This window comes from Branchiostoma floridae, chromosome 15 (genome assembly GCF_000003815.2).
Source record: "Branchiostoma floridae strain S238N-H82 chromosome 15, Bfl_VNyyK, whole genome shotgun sequence".
NCBI lineage: Eukaryota > Metazoa > Chordata > Leptocardii > Amphioxiformes > Branchiostomatidae > Branchiostoma > Branchiostoma floridae.
The window spans coordinates 7,570,465-7,589,585 of NC_049993.1; the positions used below are offsets into that span (position 1 = coordinate 7,570,465).

At 38.7% G+C, this 19,121-nt stretch overlaps 1 protein-coding gene across 12 annotated transcripts in view; it reads right to left on the bottom strand.

The window, feature by feature from the left end:
- The window catches only part of LOC118432374 (disabled homolog 2-like), a 27,610-nt gene extending 8,559 nt beyond the window's left edge, over positions 1-19,051 (bottom strand). For 2 of the 12 annotated variants that reach the window (XM_035843918.1, XM_035843917.1), the window contains exons 1-10: positions 18,870-19,051; positions 10,553-10,798; positions 10,050-10,139; positions 9,372-9,506; positions 8,648-8,782; positions 4,472-4,579; positions 3,984-4,046; positions 3,395-3,472; positions 3,101-3,160; positions 1,200-1,334 (exon numbers count right to left, since the gene is read on the bottom strand). In XM_035843918.1, coding sequence (XP_035699811.1) covers positions 1,200-1,334; positions 3,101-3,160; positions 3,395-3,472; positions 3,984-4,046; positions 4,472-4,579; positions 8,648-8,782; positions 9,372-9,506; positions 10,050-10,139; positions 10,553-10,720 — 972 coding nt within the window. In that variant the 5' untranslated portion in view covers positions 10,721-10,798; positions 18,870-19,051. The remainder of the gene's footprint in view (positions 1-1,199; positions 1,335-3,100; positions 3,161-3,394; positions 3,473-3,983; positions 4,047-4,471; positions 4,580-8,647; positions 8,783-9,371; positions 9,507-10,049; positions 10,140-10,552; positions 10,799-18,869) is intronic. The other 10 variants (XM_035843920.1, XM_035843919.1, XM_035843928.1 and 7 more) reach the window with 9 other exon arrangements.
- Between the last annotated feature and the right edge of the window lie 70 nt (positions 19,052-19,121).

Sequence of the window (19,121 nt, forward strand, 5' to 3'; positions counted from 1 at the left end):
GGTGCAGTGCAGCTCGATACTTTTTCGTGATGCACCATTCACCAGATATTTCACAAAATACACTGGCAATTGGAGTGTGCAATTAAACAGCTTTGACTGTACATGCACTACAGTATAGATATGCTGTGCATTCTGTAACTAGCAACTCATTGATTATTCGTAACATTTTGAAAACTGGGGAAAAGCTGGAGACATCCCTCTCATTTACTGATAAATACCCAAAGAGTCGATCTCAAAAGTTCACAACCAGAAGTGAGTATGTTCCATAACACATGCATAGCACCATTGCCAAGCAAGCTTGGCTTTTATAGCATACTCAGTTTATAGTATATACATTGTGTAGTAAATTGAAAATGCGTAAGCGGCATTGCATGCTGTATAATTTTGTATATGGGAAAATGAACCTGAATAACAATACTCAATTATGTGAATACAAAAATCTGAGCCAAATTGATCAAGAGAAAAATTTGTATCCAATCCTTACGCATCAGTCATTAACAGAAGCATGTCAACGTATCAACATAAAAGATTAAAAAAGGAAAATGACAGAAAGCATTGGAATGATATGCACTCAAGTCACACCACAATGCAATGGCAATCAAATGCATGAAAACGTTTCATGATAAAATTACAAATATTAACATGAAAGAAACACATACAACTTTGTGAGTATACTCAATGCTTTTCAGATTAGTAGGCTTTCATTCCATTCTTAATAGCGGCGCAAAAAACACAGGGTTGGGAGACATCCCTTGTGAGAACAATTGTTGTGTATCTAGTAAATGCATGTATGTGTGTTTGTTTTGGGGTGGTATTAAAATCGTACCCCACTATTGTGCAAAAGTCCTTCAACATAGACTATGATTGGTAAAGTTAATGTCTGTTCCAATGTTTACAGTAGATTTTACAATGTGGCGTAAAAGCTGATACTGATCCCATAAATTATTTGTTCCATTCAAAACAGGAAGATTTATTTTTCACTCACATATTCAACAGGAAAAGAGGAAGTAAAAATATGAATGTGTGCTTTGCAACAGCATTCATCGAGTCGAGAAATCCATGGATGTTTAATTTATTACATGGTAAAACCAGTACAAATGGAAGGTATCAAACATTGTTTACACAAGCCGAAAAAGCAGTTACTGTACAATATGTTAGCTGCTACAACCAAGATATTGAAAAATAAAGGTTATGTTTACCACTGGGGCCACAGGGGAGCCGAACAGATCTTGTTGTGTGGTGTTGGGAGTGTTCGCAGTAGAGTCTGGGCTGCTGAATGGATCGTTGGGCTGGGCAGCAAAAAGGTCTGCCAACTTGTCCATGTCTTTGATTCCCTGGAATTAGAGAAGCAAGATTTACATACACAGTAAATAAAGTATGGAGAAAATGTGGTTGCATACATGAAAATGTTGCTGCTAAAGGACTGACTGCACTGTGTACCTTGCCAATGCTCCGAGATTCTGCAAATATGACGAGCAAAAAAAAAACACTTTTGCACACTGGGACCCTGACAAACCAAGCTCTCACGACTCTACTGTTACTGCTGTTAAGTACTGCGGTAAAGATCACAGTAAGCCAACTAACTCAGCTGTAGGACTGGCTATTGGACACAACATTAGCAGCAATCAATCATCATCAGTGTTCTTTATGGACAAACAATAAAAACTCCCATCTGACTATCACATATGTTGTTAATACATTGCAGATAATAACCCTTACACAAGACTATGATTCTTTGGACACCTTGTGCTCAAATCATTAAGCTAAGCAATGTTAGCTCTACAACAGCTGGCCTTGAGCCAATGCTGTCGTTCATATTCCAATCACTAGATGGCATTGCTATGTTGTTTCAGGCAAATGGTTTACTGCTGTACATAAGATATAGGTTGATTTTAAAATGTTAGTCTGGCATATGAAAATCATTTCCAAGTAGTTTGTTTTATTTCTTACGAGTTGCAATTTCTTCTTTGTCTGTTGTTCCAAAGATTTTGACTGCTTTGCATGTTCTTAAGGAATGAGGCTTGGCTAGATCATAGTTTGACTTTCAAGGCATATAGTTCTATTCATACATGCCAAATACTAGTTTGGTCCTAATTTCTTTTGCAGGAAAAAAATGTTTCATCTTGCTTCCACAACCACCCCAAGGACTGATTGTGAACATTTTACACTAAATCTAACTCAGCTCACAGGTAAAAGGTCAAGGTAACAATTCTTGGAATGCTAGCTCTACTTATCATTTGTAATCACCTGAGAAAGTTCCGGCCCTGAATCAAACTGATTATCTATGCATGTTTGCACAAGAAGTACTCAGGTACAAAATGCTGTGATTAAAATATCTCTTCCTTCCTCTATTACTGCTCATGGAGCCAAACCAACTTTTTATTTTGAGTCTGTTCCTTAAAAATTTTACTCACTGGACTCTTCAATACTGATACACATTTCAACCTTGAACTGACATCATGCAAATTGTCAGTATAGTATTCTCAACAAACTCCAGTACTTCAGAAAAGCCAAAGAAACTCTTCCACCAAAAGCCAAGAGATTTTTACAGCACGATTGAAATAAATTTTCGTTCGACCATTTCAGACAATAACTGAGAAATCACATGTGTATTCATGAGTGAATATTCTGAGTAACAATGCAAGATTTTCATCTTTATCTTTACAAAACAAAGCAGAAAGTATCAATTCATTTGATGTTAAAATTCCTAGTCAAAAGTCAAATTTACATTCAGCATAACCGTGGTAGCTCCACAGTACATGTTAGTTACATGTACATCAACACAACAGCAATCTTAATCTGTAGCTCACAGCACTTTTGCGATAAATTTTGGCTCAGAAAATAAGTCGGAAATCACATGTGTTAAGATGAGTGAATCTAATGATTGCCATGAGCAATGCAAAATTTCCATCTTCATTCTTAATAACTAAAGCAGAAAATTTCAATTCATTTTGTAGATGTTAAAATTCCTACTCAAAATGATGAAACCATTTGCAAGATGTCATCCAGCATAACCGTGGTATGTTAGTAACATGTACATAAATACAACATACAGCAACCTTAGTCTGTAGCTCATGATATCAGTAAAAACAAAACTTACAGTCTGCAATGACTGAAGCTCCTCTTCAAGATCCAGCAAATTGCCAACCTGTGCACCAGCCTGGAAGGCAGGCGAGGAAACTGGCGTTAGTGTCCGTGGCAAATAACTCCTGGACTTGATCATGTTAGCAGGGCTGATGCCATACAGCAAAAGTGCAAGTCACAAGCCATATGTGTATGATTATTGTCATTTCAGCCATGTTGCCATCAGAGAACCCTCTCACGCAGTACATACATTCAGCAAAATAAAAAAGAAAATGTGAAACTCCAAGGAGGCAGAGTCATTGTTGGTTACCTTGGTTTCCTCTGCACTCTGTTCTGCTGCTGCAGGTTGGGCTTCTCCATCTTGTCCTACTGGTTTGTTGGTGGGAACCTGGGAAGAAGAAGGAATGACGTCTCCATGAGGTATGAGGCTTAAGGGGGTGAAAACCAAAGGCTGTCTCCAACTTAGTTCTTTTCCCAGTCATTGCTTGGAAGCCAAAGTTGTGAATTTTCATTATTAGATCCGTCGTTTTAAACTTATGAAAATACACTTTCTCCAGATTTCAATTTCATGCCAAAAAGTTCAAATTTTCTGGATGTATAGGGTGAGATTTTTGTCTGTCCGGACAACCAAATTTACGTCCTGGAATGGATGAACATGTCCTGGAGACAGCCTTGGTAAACCAAACCTTTGTTACATACAGTCAAACCTGCACTAGTGACCACCTCTGCATAACGACCACCTGACCAATTTTTTGGGTGATTCCTTACTTTCCCCATTGACCCAAGCATTAAAAATCCTGTCTATAGTGGCCACCTGTCTACTATGACCATTTTCAAGCCCTGGTCGCTATAGACAGGTTTGACTGCACCATAAGGCAATACTTCTTGTGAGTACTCACACGAGGCAAGCAAGCAGTAAGCTGCAGCGTGTTGCTATTAAGGTGGTTGGATGAAAGCTGGCCCTGTGTACACAACAGTAGACAGCAACAAACGATAAAGAGCACAAAACAAACAAAAACAAGAAGACGTCAGAGATGCAATTTTGAAAAAAGCAAGCATGGTAAACTGTAGCACAGGAGGGAGATAAACAATGCTTTTCATGAAATGAAATGGCATGAAATTTGACTGCAATCAGAAACCTAGCTAGCATCATAGACAATAACCATGCAAGCAATAGTTTGCCCTGCTATGGAGCAAACTGCCACAAGCATGCAATGTACATGCAATTTTTTAAAGATTTCAACAGACTTTCACAACACTGACAAAGAATGCCATGCCACAAAAGTTTACACACAATAAAGGGAAAAGGAAAGACATTCAAGGAAGGGAGAAACAAGTCCAAAAAAGTACCACACTATAGCCAAGCCAATTCTAGACACAGCTATACCTGGTAGATAGGTTCTCCCGTAGAAGAGTCATACGAGCTTTCGTTTGTAGGGCTTCCTTTGTCTTTGCGTCTCTTTTTTGGACTTTTTACCTTTGTAGATTGGACAGACTGGTCCAATCCATGCAAGCAGACAGGAAGACAAATTGGGAGAGAAGACACAAAAGTGAAACAGGTAACAATCACACATTTAAGGACAGTATTCTTATAACTATCAATTATTTGAGCCTTAAAAATGCAGAGCTAAAAAACTACTGGTCCTAAACAATACGACAACAATGTAAGCAGATACAACTTTTTGCGAGTGTTAGTATTACTATATAACTGACTTTTACTGTATAACTAAGTTTTTTTGAGAAAGATAATTCTATGGTGGTCTTCACAAAATGAATAAATGATTTTGGATTCTTTAGATTCGAATGAAGTTGATGTAAGTACATGTATCGTACATGTACCACTATCAGCACAGAATTTTTGCTGTAAATGTTAAGTATCAATGTACAGTGAAACTTGTCTAAGAAGACCACCCTGGGGACCAGTGCAAAGTGGTCGTTTTAGACACGTGGTCTTCTTGTGCAAAGAAAGAAAAAGTGACAAGATAGGACAGACACAATGATTTCAAAGTTAATTGTCTTTAAAATAGTTTAATTCCACGAACCTGTACATTTGCACGTGAGAACATTATCACTGTTGAACTGTCTATCTGTATGATTCATATAGTATTGTTATACCAACTCATGTAAAATTGAAACGTTTCCAAAATTTAGGGCTATTCTTTCACATTTTCGTTGCTTTTTGTAGCAGGAGCAGCGTCATTTTTCCCGCCGGCATTGTCTGTCAAAAACTTGTGAATGGGCGACACCGTCAAGACAATGGTCCATATTGCTACAAAAACATCGCTGTTTTCAGTGGAGAACCCGACGCCCCACGTGCGTTTTGAAATGCGATTTTCGTGTTAACAACGCTAATTGCCTATCTTTTTACTTTGTGAATCTCAGCCAGCGGGTCAGAAATAAGTTGGGGAGCTTACCGCCATAACAAAAAGCATGCGCACACATGCCCGACAAGACGGGAACCTTCTTTCAAATCGGCAGCACGGCAGAAAAATAAATGGTTCATTTCAACGTTGTTACCCATGAAAATAATGTGAGTGAGTTTGTTTCTCTTCTGGTGCGGGTCTTAAAGTCTCAACGCTGCCTAGAAGGCGAAAATTTGCCGAGAAAAACAAGTTTAACCCCACCGACGCTTCTAACCATGAAGATGTTGACAAATGGACGCTTCACTAGAAGCAAGGGTGAGCAGTTTCTCAAAAAGACACACATGCACCTTTTATTCTCTGATAAAATGTGTTATAAAGTCATAAAGATATCTTATATCTGTTATCTTTACTTCAAACAAGTTTTATGAAAATAAATTTGCAATTTGTACGGTTTAAATGTAGAGTACAATAACAACGCACGCAACATTTCTACCTACACTCCAGTGGACTTGCCCAATGACACCGTTTGACCTCTTGGGCGCCATGTTTGATTTTGGCTCGGCGCGATAACAGAACCAAAACACACAGATTTTGCCGTAATTTCCCGGCAGTTATGATAAAAAATCGATGTTCTTATACTCTTGAAAATAACGCAGTGGTTTCGGTAACATTTTAGTTGCCAAAACACAAGCCAATTTTAGCGATATTTCTCGCGATTTATCATCAAATATCGACAGTTTCTACAGTCTTGAAAATGACGCAGTCGTTTCGGCAAGTTTTCTTCGCCAAAACACAAGCCGATTTTAGCGGATTTCTCGCCAGATATCATAAAAAATCGAGGCCGCTACACACTTGAAAATGACGCGGTCGTCTTCGGCAACATTTCGGTCGCGGGCGGACCGGATTCGGGGTGGTCGCGGTCACAGAAGACAAGTGGTCGCCTTAGCCACGTTGCTTAATGCTTGTGTCTATGGGGAGGAAAATCGGGACCGGCCAAAAGCGGTCGTAATAGGCCGATGGTCGTCTTACGGACGTGGTCGCTTATACAAGTTTCACTGTATATCCTCCAATAGCTAATGCAGTGAAAAAGTCAGGGACAGTCACTGAAAGGTTGTCAATAAAGAACCTTGATGAACTTATTCAAAGGTTTTGACAGCAGTAGATGTCACATTCCAAAAAACTTCCTATTGTATTGGCCAGAGGCTTTGTCCATTCTGTCCAGAGCAAATTGAAGATGAATATCACTGTATGATTATATGTTCCAAATATTCTGAATTACCAATTCTCTATATTTCATAGACAAGAATTTATCTCAATGGACATGAATGTAAAAGCCTCCAATGATTGTAAAAAAACACCTTATCCCATACTTCACACTCCTGTATTAGTTAGATAAGCTATAGAACTGTAGTTACATGTATGCAGATGCCATCTTTGTACCTTGTACATTTGTTGTGCAATAAAGTTATCATTATTTGTTGATACCTCATAGATGTGTTCCTCAATGGATGTGTCTTTGTACCCCTCATTACACAGTCCATCTAGCAGTATAGTTTCAGAGTCTATCAACTTTTTAATCCGAAGAGAGAAAGCACAGCAGGAAAAGGCAGAACAAGGGAACAAGTTAGTGAGAGAGGAAGGACCAACTGTAGTAAAGTGTGCAGTGTGCATTAAACAGAGAGAGACACTGTGGAGATGAGATAGAGGTTAGGGCTCAAGATACTTTCTTTTGGTGACATACTATAGTGCTGTAGTGTTGTTAAAAGCTCTACATGCAATTCAGAGAAGCTGTCTAATCAAGTTGCTGTTGCAGTGCTCAAAATATTTTCTTCAGCCAGGTTGCTCAGGCGGCAACCTGAGTTAAAAGCCAGGTTGCGCCATCAACATTACAGGTTGCCCCACTTCTAAGTTATTGCTTTCTTTGAATCAGCTACATATCCATTATATGTATCTTCTTATGTTTTAGCTTATCAAGAAATAAATATAAAAAAAGCTTATGCATGTAGGTGGGGGAAAAGCAGTGTTCGAACTGCAAAATTTCATGTTCGCACTGTGCTACCTGAGTTTAAAATTAAGTTGCGCCAAGCAAAATGTGGCTGCATTTGCAAGTGCAAAAGTGGGTGTTTCGTGTTTCGAGCACCGCTGTCCGACTACAACATGACGTTTCGTACACTGTTGATAAGCCTAAAATCTTGTCCCCTACCAGGGCTTGAAATACTTTTTTCTGCATACCTGCACTGGTGCAGGTAACATTGAAAATTACCTGCACCAGACAAATTTTACCTGCACCACTCTGAATTTAGAAAGTAAAGATCAATCTGTTCAGGAACCATTGCTATTTTTTTCTGTTATACTTTATAGGTCAATGCAGTTAATAACAACCCATGTACAGCTACATTATGGGAGTATGCGTAAAAACCCGGCACATGGACCAGTGCAGGTTGGGTGCAGGTAGACACCAGAAACAACTGCACAGCTCCAATTTTACCTGCACCAACCTGCATATGCAGGTGGTATTTCGAGCCCTGCCTACAATGCCAACTGGCATGCAAATTGCAGGTATGTATTTTGAACCTTGGAGGTTAAAATGCCTCTAGATAGCCATAAATTACAACATCTACAAGTATAGGAGGGATAAGAAAGAGGTTAATGCTAATACAAACATCTACACAAGGTGCTACTTCTATTGCTCTAGATGCTGCCTGACAGGTATGATAGCCATTTTCAACCCAATTTTTACAAATATTCTAAGCATCACTTTCATGTAACCAATCAGCACATAGATCATACATGTAGCTATATTTCTGCCCCGTTTAAGTGCACTGAAATGAACTATTCTAAAATCCAGTTGCATGAAAATCAATGATGCATCAAAAGTTGGCGTGAAGGACCAAGGACATTTGTAATCTCAAAGCAGATCATTGGGAGACAACCAGTGTCCATGAGAGCCAGTTGGACACTGTTCAGTCCTTGAATACTGTCTTTGCCTCTGATAGATCTGCTTGGAGATTAGGACATTTGTACCATTGAAGAAAAGTACATTTAGTTGTATTTATCTATTTATCTATTAATATTCTCCAATACAGTAGAAGGTATGGCAAAACAGTTGTTTCTTGTCAGAAGACAACTTTTCAAGGCCGCCATAGCTATATAAGTCAAATGCATCCATTGGAGATGCATGAATATTAACGACTTCATACCTGGTAGTAGCTTTCACCGTTGGTGGGATCTGTGGTGCCATCCTGCTGGGCTTGTTTCTTCTTGTCCATCTCTGCTTTCTTCACATTGTACACCGTCTGGAACAGGTCTCGGATGGACAACACCACAGCTTCGGCCTGGAGAAACATTTCAGTGGACACGTCGATGAAGATTAGGCATCCAGATCCAGGTAATAAGATACACCAAATAGCAGTTACTCAAACACCTGGATATGATATTGGAAATGGCCAGATATGCAAAAGAGATGTTTCCTATTGGACTACCAAAAACTGTCTTTACCTCTTTTGCATGTCAATTCCTAGTTGGGATATAAAACCCGCTCTCCAACAAGATCTCACAGACGAAAGATAACGGATGTTATCAAAAACGTCTGACCATTTCCAAAATCATATCCAGTTGCTTGAGAAATTGCTATTTGGTACATTTCAGTGAATACTTTCATCTTCTTGATAAGTTGTAAGGAGTTTGATGCTATTGTGACATGTTGGCATTACATTTCTTGTCGACTTTTTATTTGAGGTTTCATTATTATGTTTTCCCCAACAGGGAAAACAAATTGCTTCTGCTGGTGTGTTGTTGTTCTTCTTCTTTCTTTTCCTTCAGGGAAAATATGCTGCTTTTTTTTTGCAAAAATATTACCTTTCTGGTTGCACATACTTAAGACAAAGATTTCACACAAACTACTGATAACAAATTTTGGCCCACCTGCTTTTCTGTCTTGATGGCGAAGAACTTGTGCTGCCCCTCCCCTGGGCTGAAGACCCAGCCAAAGGCTCTGTTGTCTGTCACATCCCGGGCTATGAACGAGATCTTGTGCACAGGGTGCCGGTGGTTGATCGCCTGTTAAGAAATAAGTCATAGGATTACAAACAAACTCCCTTCTGACTATTTTGTCAAAGTATGTAAAATTCTACTTTATGTCTGTATGCTTTCTGTATCCAGGGTTGGCTGCTGACCTCCAAAAAGAACCCCCCGAACAAGGCCGAAGTCCCTAACTTCCGGGGTTCGCACGCCATGCGCGCGCAAAGTTGCTACTTCGGGGGAATACCCTATCCCGGATATATCTGGGTTCGGCACACAGGACATGTATATGTGTGCCGGGTATATCTGGGTTTGGCAGTTTAAGGGTTAAGTCTATTCATTTCTAACATATACTCCAAATACACATCACAATTGATACTTAAATATCATCATATCATAACGTAATCATATTATTATTATTGCTGCTTGCTTCTCCACTCTCCCTCTTCTAAATGAACACTTACATAATACTAACTTTAAGAAATCCACATCTCATTTCATTGAAACATCTATTTCAGACTCCACAGTCTGTATTAAATATACTTACACACTAACAATGCTAACAAATACAACAATACTCACCCCAGAGGCCAGATCTATGATCTTCAGACCCTGGAGGGACACACTGATGGTGATGCGCTGCTTGTGGGCTCCTGATGCCTTAACTGCAAGCTAAAGTACGGAGGAAATAGTCATGAGAAAATACATATTCTTGTTTCATTTTTTATCATAACTGACTACACTGTAAACAAATGATTCTTGATTTGAACACATTTAGCAGGATATTGTTAGTAATTTGTTACTCAATTGCTCAGAACCATGACATGTACAAATTTTACTTGTGTCTTAGACATAGAATTTTAGAAATACATTTGTGTTTTCCAGTCATTTTACTCGTTATAAAATTCATACTACCATGTCTTTGGATATCATCACTATTTGTTCCAGTATAACTAATCTGGTCACATGACTTACATTCATCAATGTATTTGTACCAACAAATAAGAGTGCCAATAAAGTTTAGGTAATTGATCACAACTAAAGACAACAATTCACAATATCAACTACTCTTGAGCTCAACGTACCTTGAGCTTGTTCATGGAGTCCTGGCACATCTTGTCCCCTCTTGCAGCCTCCACATCATCAATACCTATCACCTTGCCCTTGAAGACCATTCCGTCCCCTTCATACTGTTTGACCTTTTCTTCGGCTGTTAAGGGCTCCTTCTTGCCCTTCTTGACTGTGCTTGCCATGCTGCTGCTCTAGTCTAGTTATCTTCGTCTCTACTCTATCTACTGTGGACGCTACTGCGGCATCCCACTGCTTAAAACCTGTGAAAACAAAATAAAAAATGGAACTGCTTTAACAACAAGATCAGAGCATGTTCAGAATGGGAAGTTTGATTCAGTATCATGAAAGCCGCTAGGAGGCCTACAAATGATGTGCATCTTAAGGATCTCAACAATTTTGCCATGTTGCTGCTCTAGTTATCTTTGTCTCTACTCTATCTACTGTGGACACTATTGCGGCATCCCACTGTTTAAAACCTGTAAGGAGAAAATAGAAAAACTTTTACAACAAGATCACAACAGCATGTCCAAAAAGGTACATTTGATGCAGCATCAGAAAGCCACTACGAGGCCCACAAATGATGTGCATTTTCAGGAACGCAACAATCCATTTATTACGTGCTACAATTCAATCATGACAACTAGGTCAAATTCTTGCATCACAGTCACATACATCCAGATCCATAAACGTACACAAAAAACATAACATATGCTTCATAGAGGTAACATGCTACAATCAAGCATAATATTACGCAAATGTTGATATAAACTAACATCTTTCCAGGATGATGTACTGAATCGTAATGTACATTGTAATTGAGCACCACGGGTACTAACAGACAAATGCTTTCACAGCAGTGTACTGATTAACTTCAATAAGTAGTAACCATGACCTAATTTGCAAAATAAAAGCAAGGCAATGGGCAGATTGAACTTAGAAATACAACAACATTAACATCCAATCTATTCCTGAGAAATCCACTGTCCTATGTTGCAGGATACATCATCCAGTACTATGAAAACAGAGAAGGGGATACTAAAGGTTGCTGTTACAACATGGCTGCCAAATCCATTAACCCTCAAACACCCGAGTGGGGTCCATTTGGACCCCAGACATACATTTTGAAATACCATTTGAACATTTTTTATTGGACGAAAAAATCCTTCCGTGACTTTGTCAGCCAATGTCTTCTATACCTTCTCCTACGTTTTTATGAAGATTGGTACAATACTGTGGAAGCTATAAAGAAAGTCCGTGATCAGTCCGTCTGGGGTCCAAACGGACCCCAGCCAAAAAGTGCAGGTTTTGAAACAAACTTTTGAGTCTAACTCTCTAACTACTTATCCTATCACCACCAAACTTTCAGAGAAGAGTAAACATGTAAAACTAAATCCTCCTAGAAACTTCTGTGTCATTACCATATAATGTGACGTCATTATGACGTCATTTACCTTATAAGGACGGCCATCTTGGATTTTGACTAATGACGTCATGAAATTAGCATAAATTATAAATTTGAATCATGAAAAAAGCATTAAACTTCATAGAACTTTATTGTTGTAAGAAAACAAGCATGGTTTACCAAAAAAACCTTGTTTAAATCAAAATTGGAAATTTTTTGCAAAAATATGCCTGTCAGAATTCCGTTGCCATGGCAACCTTAAATAATGATAAAATTACTTTACTGACAAAAATATTTTGCTAACAATATTTTGTGATATATAACCAAGTTTCGTAGCTTTAGCACTAGCCGTTCATGAGTTATGCGACATAAAGCTTGCTGAGGGCCTCAAAATTCCCCTCTCTGGTCAGAATGGGTTTAGTGCAAAACATGGTCCTTCTGATCTTTTGCATAAATTATGATAATGAGGTAGAATTAGCAACACCTTAACATGTCAAAATATTCCTCTTACATTGACGAAGCAATGTATGCACAATGATCACCGATAGGAATTGGAACTGAGATGATATGAACAAAATATTTTGGGGTCCGTTTGGACCCCACTCGGTCATTTTAGTCGCAAAAAAAGGTCGGGTGCTTGAGGGTTTAAGGTTCCCAAGTGTATCTACCCTTGACTTTCAATGACCCCTTTTTATTGAGGGTAGGATAAAACTGATAATATTCCCTATCTGCAAATTAGCACCTGCCATGAGTGTATCTAAAAATTACTAGTCACCAGGCAGAATTTACTATGGTGGATAGCTGGCCACATCTTTAAGAATATCTACACATGTACCCTTGACTTTCAATGACCCCTTTTTATTGAGGGTAGGATAAAACTGATAATATTCCCTATCTGCAAATTAGCACCTGCCATGAGTGTATCTAAAAATCACTAGTCACCAGCCATAATTTACTATAGTGGGTAGCTGGTCACATCTTAAATTTACTTTATCTCGAGACTTGATGACATCAAACCACTGCTAGATGTGGTTTGCCTTAAATGCTGGACAACTGCCAATAAGCCAAACATTAAACATTTGTTTGAGATTTTACAGGGAAGTGTAGGGACACGGGAGGAATTCTGGAGTGACAGAGGTTGGATGGTCTGTTATAAACAAACCTCTGATGTAGCTTGGTGTACATTTGTAAGTACCAGGTCCAACCTCTTGAAGTTGAATACCAACAAGATATAAAACATTGTATTTCAAGTGTAACTGAGTTGATAAGCAGATATTTTGACAATGAACAAAAAAAAGTTGATATGTATTACTTTTAGCTAGCAAGAGTCACAATTTTTAGAGTCAAATTATTCAAAAGCACATACTGTAAAAACTATATTTATACGCACTAGGCACACCTAACCTAAGTATGACTCAGCATATATTAACTGCGAGATTCTAGCTATATCATGTGTCAAATCCAAGGTACTGGTAAAATTTGACTAAGCTTTTACCTTTAGAAAGGTATTACAGAAGACAAAAAACCAACAACGTTGATCCCATGAACCTCAGGAATTGCCAGTCAAGCAATTGCTACCGAGCATGCTAATGAACATGATCAAACTCCCATAAGAGTGCCACATTACAGCAAGGCAACCACGCACCTTAAAATTGCTCACAAAGTGATTCACGATGTATATCCACATACATGGACTCTACCTTCCCTTTGAAGCTTAAAATAGCACCTGTTCAGTCCATACATAATACATTTCTAAGCTATGACTGTGTATGAGTAATTCACTACAGAGCCGGACAGAATACCAATGCCTATAAACTCAACATGTATATGTATAGTGTACCCTGTACTACTGTACAGAGAAATTTTCCTCTATATTTTCAGTTATAATAGAAATCATACAATAATTGTCATATGGAAAAGCTGCAATACAAGGCCATTTCTAGGATTCCGGGCAACTAAATAAACAAAGCGAGAAATTTCATTCAAATACAATAATTAATATTAAGAAAACATAACTTTATTAATACAATATCACTAAGAATATACAGCTCTATTCATACAATATATGATCAATACATTTCTTGGGTATCATGATAAAATATCATTGAGGGAAAAAACGTTTGTGGATAGCTGGTGTAATATTCCTCTTTTTTTAAAGACCAACAGCTTTTCCAGCAACAAGAAAGGCAATAACCTTGTAACATCCCATTTATCACGTCAGTTAATGAGAGGACACGCAGGCAATTATGATAATTATATGAGTGATGCACCTGTGCCTCTTAATTATAGCCCTGGCTGTACATGACCTCCGCCATTACCGCTGTCGAGGCTAATCTTAATTACCTCTTCAAAAATGCTCATTTTGGAGCTGCACCAGACAAACGTCTACATGCAACACTAAAAAAATCACAATGGAACGTGGAAACTGTAAATAGAATGTTAAACCATTTTACTGTAGTTCTTTTTTTTCATGAAACTTTGGTGACAATCATCACAGTAAACATCTACATATACTACATAAATATATCAATTACAGTAGCTAATACCCAGTATGGAACAGTATATAGGTTTGGATTATATAAAAATGTATCAACAGATTAACCTGAACTGAACTGACAGGTGTTTTTTGCATAATTGCTATGTTTTGCCTCATTTTTAAACCAGAAAATAGCAAGTTTGCTCTACCCCTACATTATAGAAGAGTATTTTGGAGCAATCTATGGAGTACATGTGATAGCAAGGTTAAGCAAAGGACACCATGTGACACACCAAGTGAACTGTCCTATTCAATCATCTCAAGAACATTCCATTAGCAAATCCCAAAAGGGGGCCAACCACAAACCTTTACAACCATCTGCTTCTACTTTTATTTCAATTACCATGGCTTCTGGTGTCAAATTCTTCTTGGCAACACCACTTTTTGATGATATGAGAAAAAACTGTTCCCCCTTGCTAATTGCACTGACCAGCGAAAAGGTAAATTGTAGCATGGAGTAAAATAAATACCAATATTTGAGATGATCAGTACACTTCAAGCCAAAGGACATGAAGTCTTTTGATGTGTCTGGACGTTGAAGTAAAAGGGGAGTGGCAGCCACAAGGGGTAGCAGCCCTGGAGTGAAAGGTTAAAGATTACTATTGCTAAATGATCAACCAGACAATCATTCAAGAAAGATGATGATGATAATGGAAGAGGGATACACAGAAGTCAATCACTCATGGAAGGTTTCTACAGATTTGTAATGTAAGGACTGTCTTGATAATGAGGTTGAAGAGAAAGGGTATCCTGTCAACAGGGACCTTGCCATGTCAACTGTACATTTAATATTTACTGTAGAGAAGACTTTGTATGGTCAAAGTACATCTACAGTACATGTCAAACCACACCCATGCGTCAATACCAAACACAGTGATGTTTTCATTACTCACGAGTTACAGGTTCTCGCCACTGAACGTAGTTAAAGGTATAGTTAGTTAAAGGGTAAATTGTAACAACATAATTTACAGAAAAACAACAAAGCCTGAGAGTTGACGAAAATAGAGTTAGTGTTACTAACAAACAAATCCTTTAGACGTGCAGTAAACTGTAACAAGGGAAATGTTTGCGGTGGCTTTATGTTTGTGGTTTTCACTGTGACCTCCTCACCGCAAGCAAACTTAAAGCCACTGAATATACTCAAGATTTTCCCTTCCACAATATTGAATTTCCATGAACATTTCTCCTTTTACAGCAACATGGTAAAAGCAAGAGTATTTACATTAAGTAAGAGCAAAGGTGCTGTCAGAAAACATAACTAATGCTATTTAGAAACTTGTTGCCTTCAGCCTATCATGGTATTGAAACAATAACAAACCTGCTCGCTCATGACAAACAAAAATGCTGCTTTACCTACAAGTTTCTCTGGGTTTGAATGATAACCTGGGTTTACCATACATCCTTTCAGCTGGCAAATCTATGTCAGTTTTGCCATAACTCATCATATAACCACATGTATGAGCTTCAAAGACATTATCCATATGGATTGGATGTGGCATTGGCCTTGACGGGGTATTTCTGAGAATTTGCTAGAGGCCTGGAATAGATGATTCCATATGAGGAGACACGTTCAAGATGTAAACATGCATATACATCATGTACAGATGTATGTAAGGCAATGTTTCCATTGAAGTCAGGATGTACCCGAAAACTATCTTCAGAACAATGTCACCTTATCATGAATGGAGCATTCTTGCTGTCATGCCAAGAAATAAATATGGGAGGCTGCTACCAGTTGAACCACTGGGACATCCCCTCCTGTCCTATAACACTAGTAATATAATATGACTGTCCAGTCTAGCCTTCACAGGTCAAGGTCTCTTGAATTTCAAACAACTGCACCCTGAAACTTCTCATTAACATTATAAGGGGAATAAGTATACATTAAAATTTTACTATATATGATGTGGTTCAATCAGAGCACCATACAATATTTACAAAGTAATAATTCATAAATCTAAACATTTGCAAGCTTTTGCTAATAATATCCATAGGCATTAGGTTATCAGAAAATGTGTTCTTTGTGGGTTTAGTAGAATGCCTGGTTATGAGTCCATGATAAGCTTTTACTTTTTAGTACCAGCTTGTCTGCATTTTGCTCACGGTAGGTCTCAGTCTCACATTGTGTAAAAGCTGTCCAGACTAGTCAATAATCCCTGTGCCAGACAAGTAGTGGTTAAGGTCAGGGTAAGGTCAGGTTTAGTATGGCCTGTCTGGTGGCTCCTACAAGCAATTCCATCAGCAATTCGATATCAGAGAGAGTGGTTATATTTAGACTTGTGATGGGATCCTGGCTGCTTATCCTGGTTTCTTGGAATCCTAGTTAAGGCCACACAGAGAGAGAGATACATTCATGGGTGTCAACTGCATATTCCTTTATTTTAGCCAGTTTTGGAAGTTCATGAATTATCCAACTTTATTTTTCATTGAAGACAAGAAGAAAAGTAGAAATAAAGAAATCAGAGATAAGAGATAAGGAATGAGATGACAATTAATATATTGTTGCCTTGGTCCAATTTTATTTCGAAAGAGTATGTAACGAAAACATGTTGCAAAGTATTAGGGTTAAGTTTGATAACTCACTTTGCACATTAATTTGAATGGAAAATGTCATTGAATACACTTCTTCCTAGTATTGGTACTAGTACACCATGTGTATAATTTTGCGCAACATTGAGCCCATAATTTATAGCCTGTTTCCAAACACAACATTCCCTGCCAGTCCACACTAGTACAGGAGGATGTAAAGATTTGGAGAATGTTGTCTTGAAGAAAGAAAGGCTTCCTGCCAGAAGTGTCTTACCCTGGAATTTCTTGGCAGGCCTTCAGGGTTTGGTACCTGTCAACATCCTGGTGTGAAACTTCTACAGCTTTCAAAACACTGTCTGTTTTGATGGGATACCAAAGAAAGCCTTTTCCCTGCCCACTATACAACGTAACACATATGGTGGCTACTAATTCCTAAAGAAAGTACTTAATGGCAATAGGTGAATCACTATATGCAAACAGTGATCTTTGCCCCACTTTCAGTTACAATTATCAACTTGTACTTTGGCAGCAGGAGATTTGTAAATGACCTTTGGTTTTGGGACCATTTTAAAAGTACCTACCGCATAGTTTGTTACTTCTTGTACAATTTACCTTTATCTATCTTTTTGCTATGTTATGCAACTTCTGGAGTAAAAATCATGTTGTAAACATAGTCCTCTACAAATAACTCAAAGATGCGCTGACAAGAACTGACAAAAAATGACTGCAAGTGAAAACTTGGGATGAGGTAAAGCAAGGGAATTAAAAAGTTCTGCAGAAACTTTGAGAAAGTACTACTGACAAGAATAATAAAGTAATGGATACAATCCAGTCTAGGGTCTTTGTGGTACAAGTATATCACAAAACTAACAATTGAACGGTGACCTTTCCCGCCCCATTATCCAAGCTCTGTTGAAAGAAGACGTAACCTTACACCATGGGCATGAATAGACTACAAAAATTCAACCCTACAAGCATTCTTCACTTCTTGATAACACGCTATAAGTCCAGAGTTAATGCACAGTGTGAATTACTGATTTTGAAAGGGTGACAAATTTAATCCTGATTAGCCTTTGTGATTCATGTGGTTCTAAGTGTGTTGTCTTTTCAGGAATGTGAAATATGGGCTACAAATGTGAATGCTGAACCCATGATGCAATCAGAAACCGTCCCATTGACATTCTTTAACTCACTCTACGACTTATCAACTCTTACTTCTGTAGAAAGGGAAAATAGAACTTGATAATTTGGATATCTGATGCAATTAACGGACAAAAGGAGGGCAGAATTGGTGCATAATTTGAGGGGGTGGCGTTGTCTGAAGTCAGCATACGCCTAGAGTAGAAGGCCGATCGCCCTTAATTATTTCCAGATGAAATCATGTCGTGAGAAGGAAGAATTGTTCGTCACGGCGTTTTCTACACGAAGAAATAAATCTCTGAGGAGAAAAAAAGTGAACTTTGACACTGTCCACAATACGCCCCCCAAAATGACAAACACACAGGTGGTCATTTATTGATGGACTAGCTAGAGGAATGAAAAATTCGTCTGCATCGTCAGACTCTATCCGCTGTAGTTGGCCAAGGTGACCACGACCAAAACACAACACTTTTATCACAAAAATAGCTATCATAATCAACTTGACAACTTCCTACACGTCTACGAGTCTGGTTCTTACATCATGTGCGACTGTATAATCCGCAGCAATTTAAGGATTTAGTGCCAAACGAAGCCGTCTCATGCCCTTGGATGGGACCTGAGCTTTGCAACGTCGACACGTTTGGGACGTGTGGGGGAACATGAGTCGGTATGTGTGTCCCGCGGGGCAGACGGCGCGTGATACGGCCCGCCACGGCCTACCTACCTTCTCTACCGCCTTCTTATCCGCACGGACTCCGATCAGACGGCCGTTCCTTTCCGGTTACTGTGAAAATTCCACCAGAAGTGAGCAAATCTAATGAAATAACGCCCGAATCAGACGACTTTTTCGCCCCCACTCGCACTTTGATCGCGGGGTGAAGTACCCGGATATGGTCCATACTGCGCAGGCGCCGTGAACTTTTCGACCTTTCCCGCCAAAAACGAAATAAATTTCCCGCGAAAATCATGAAGATTG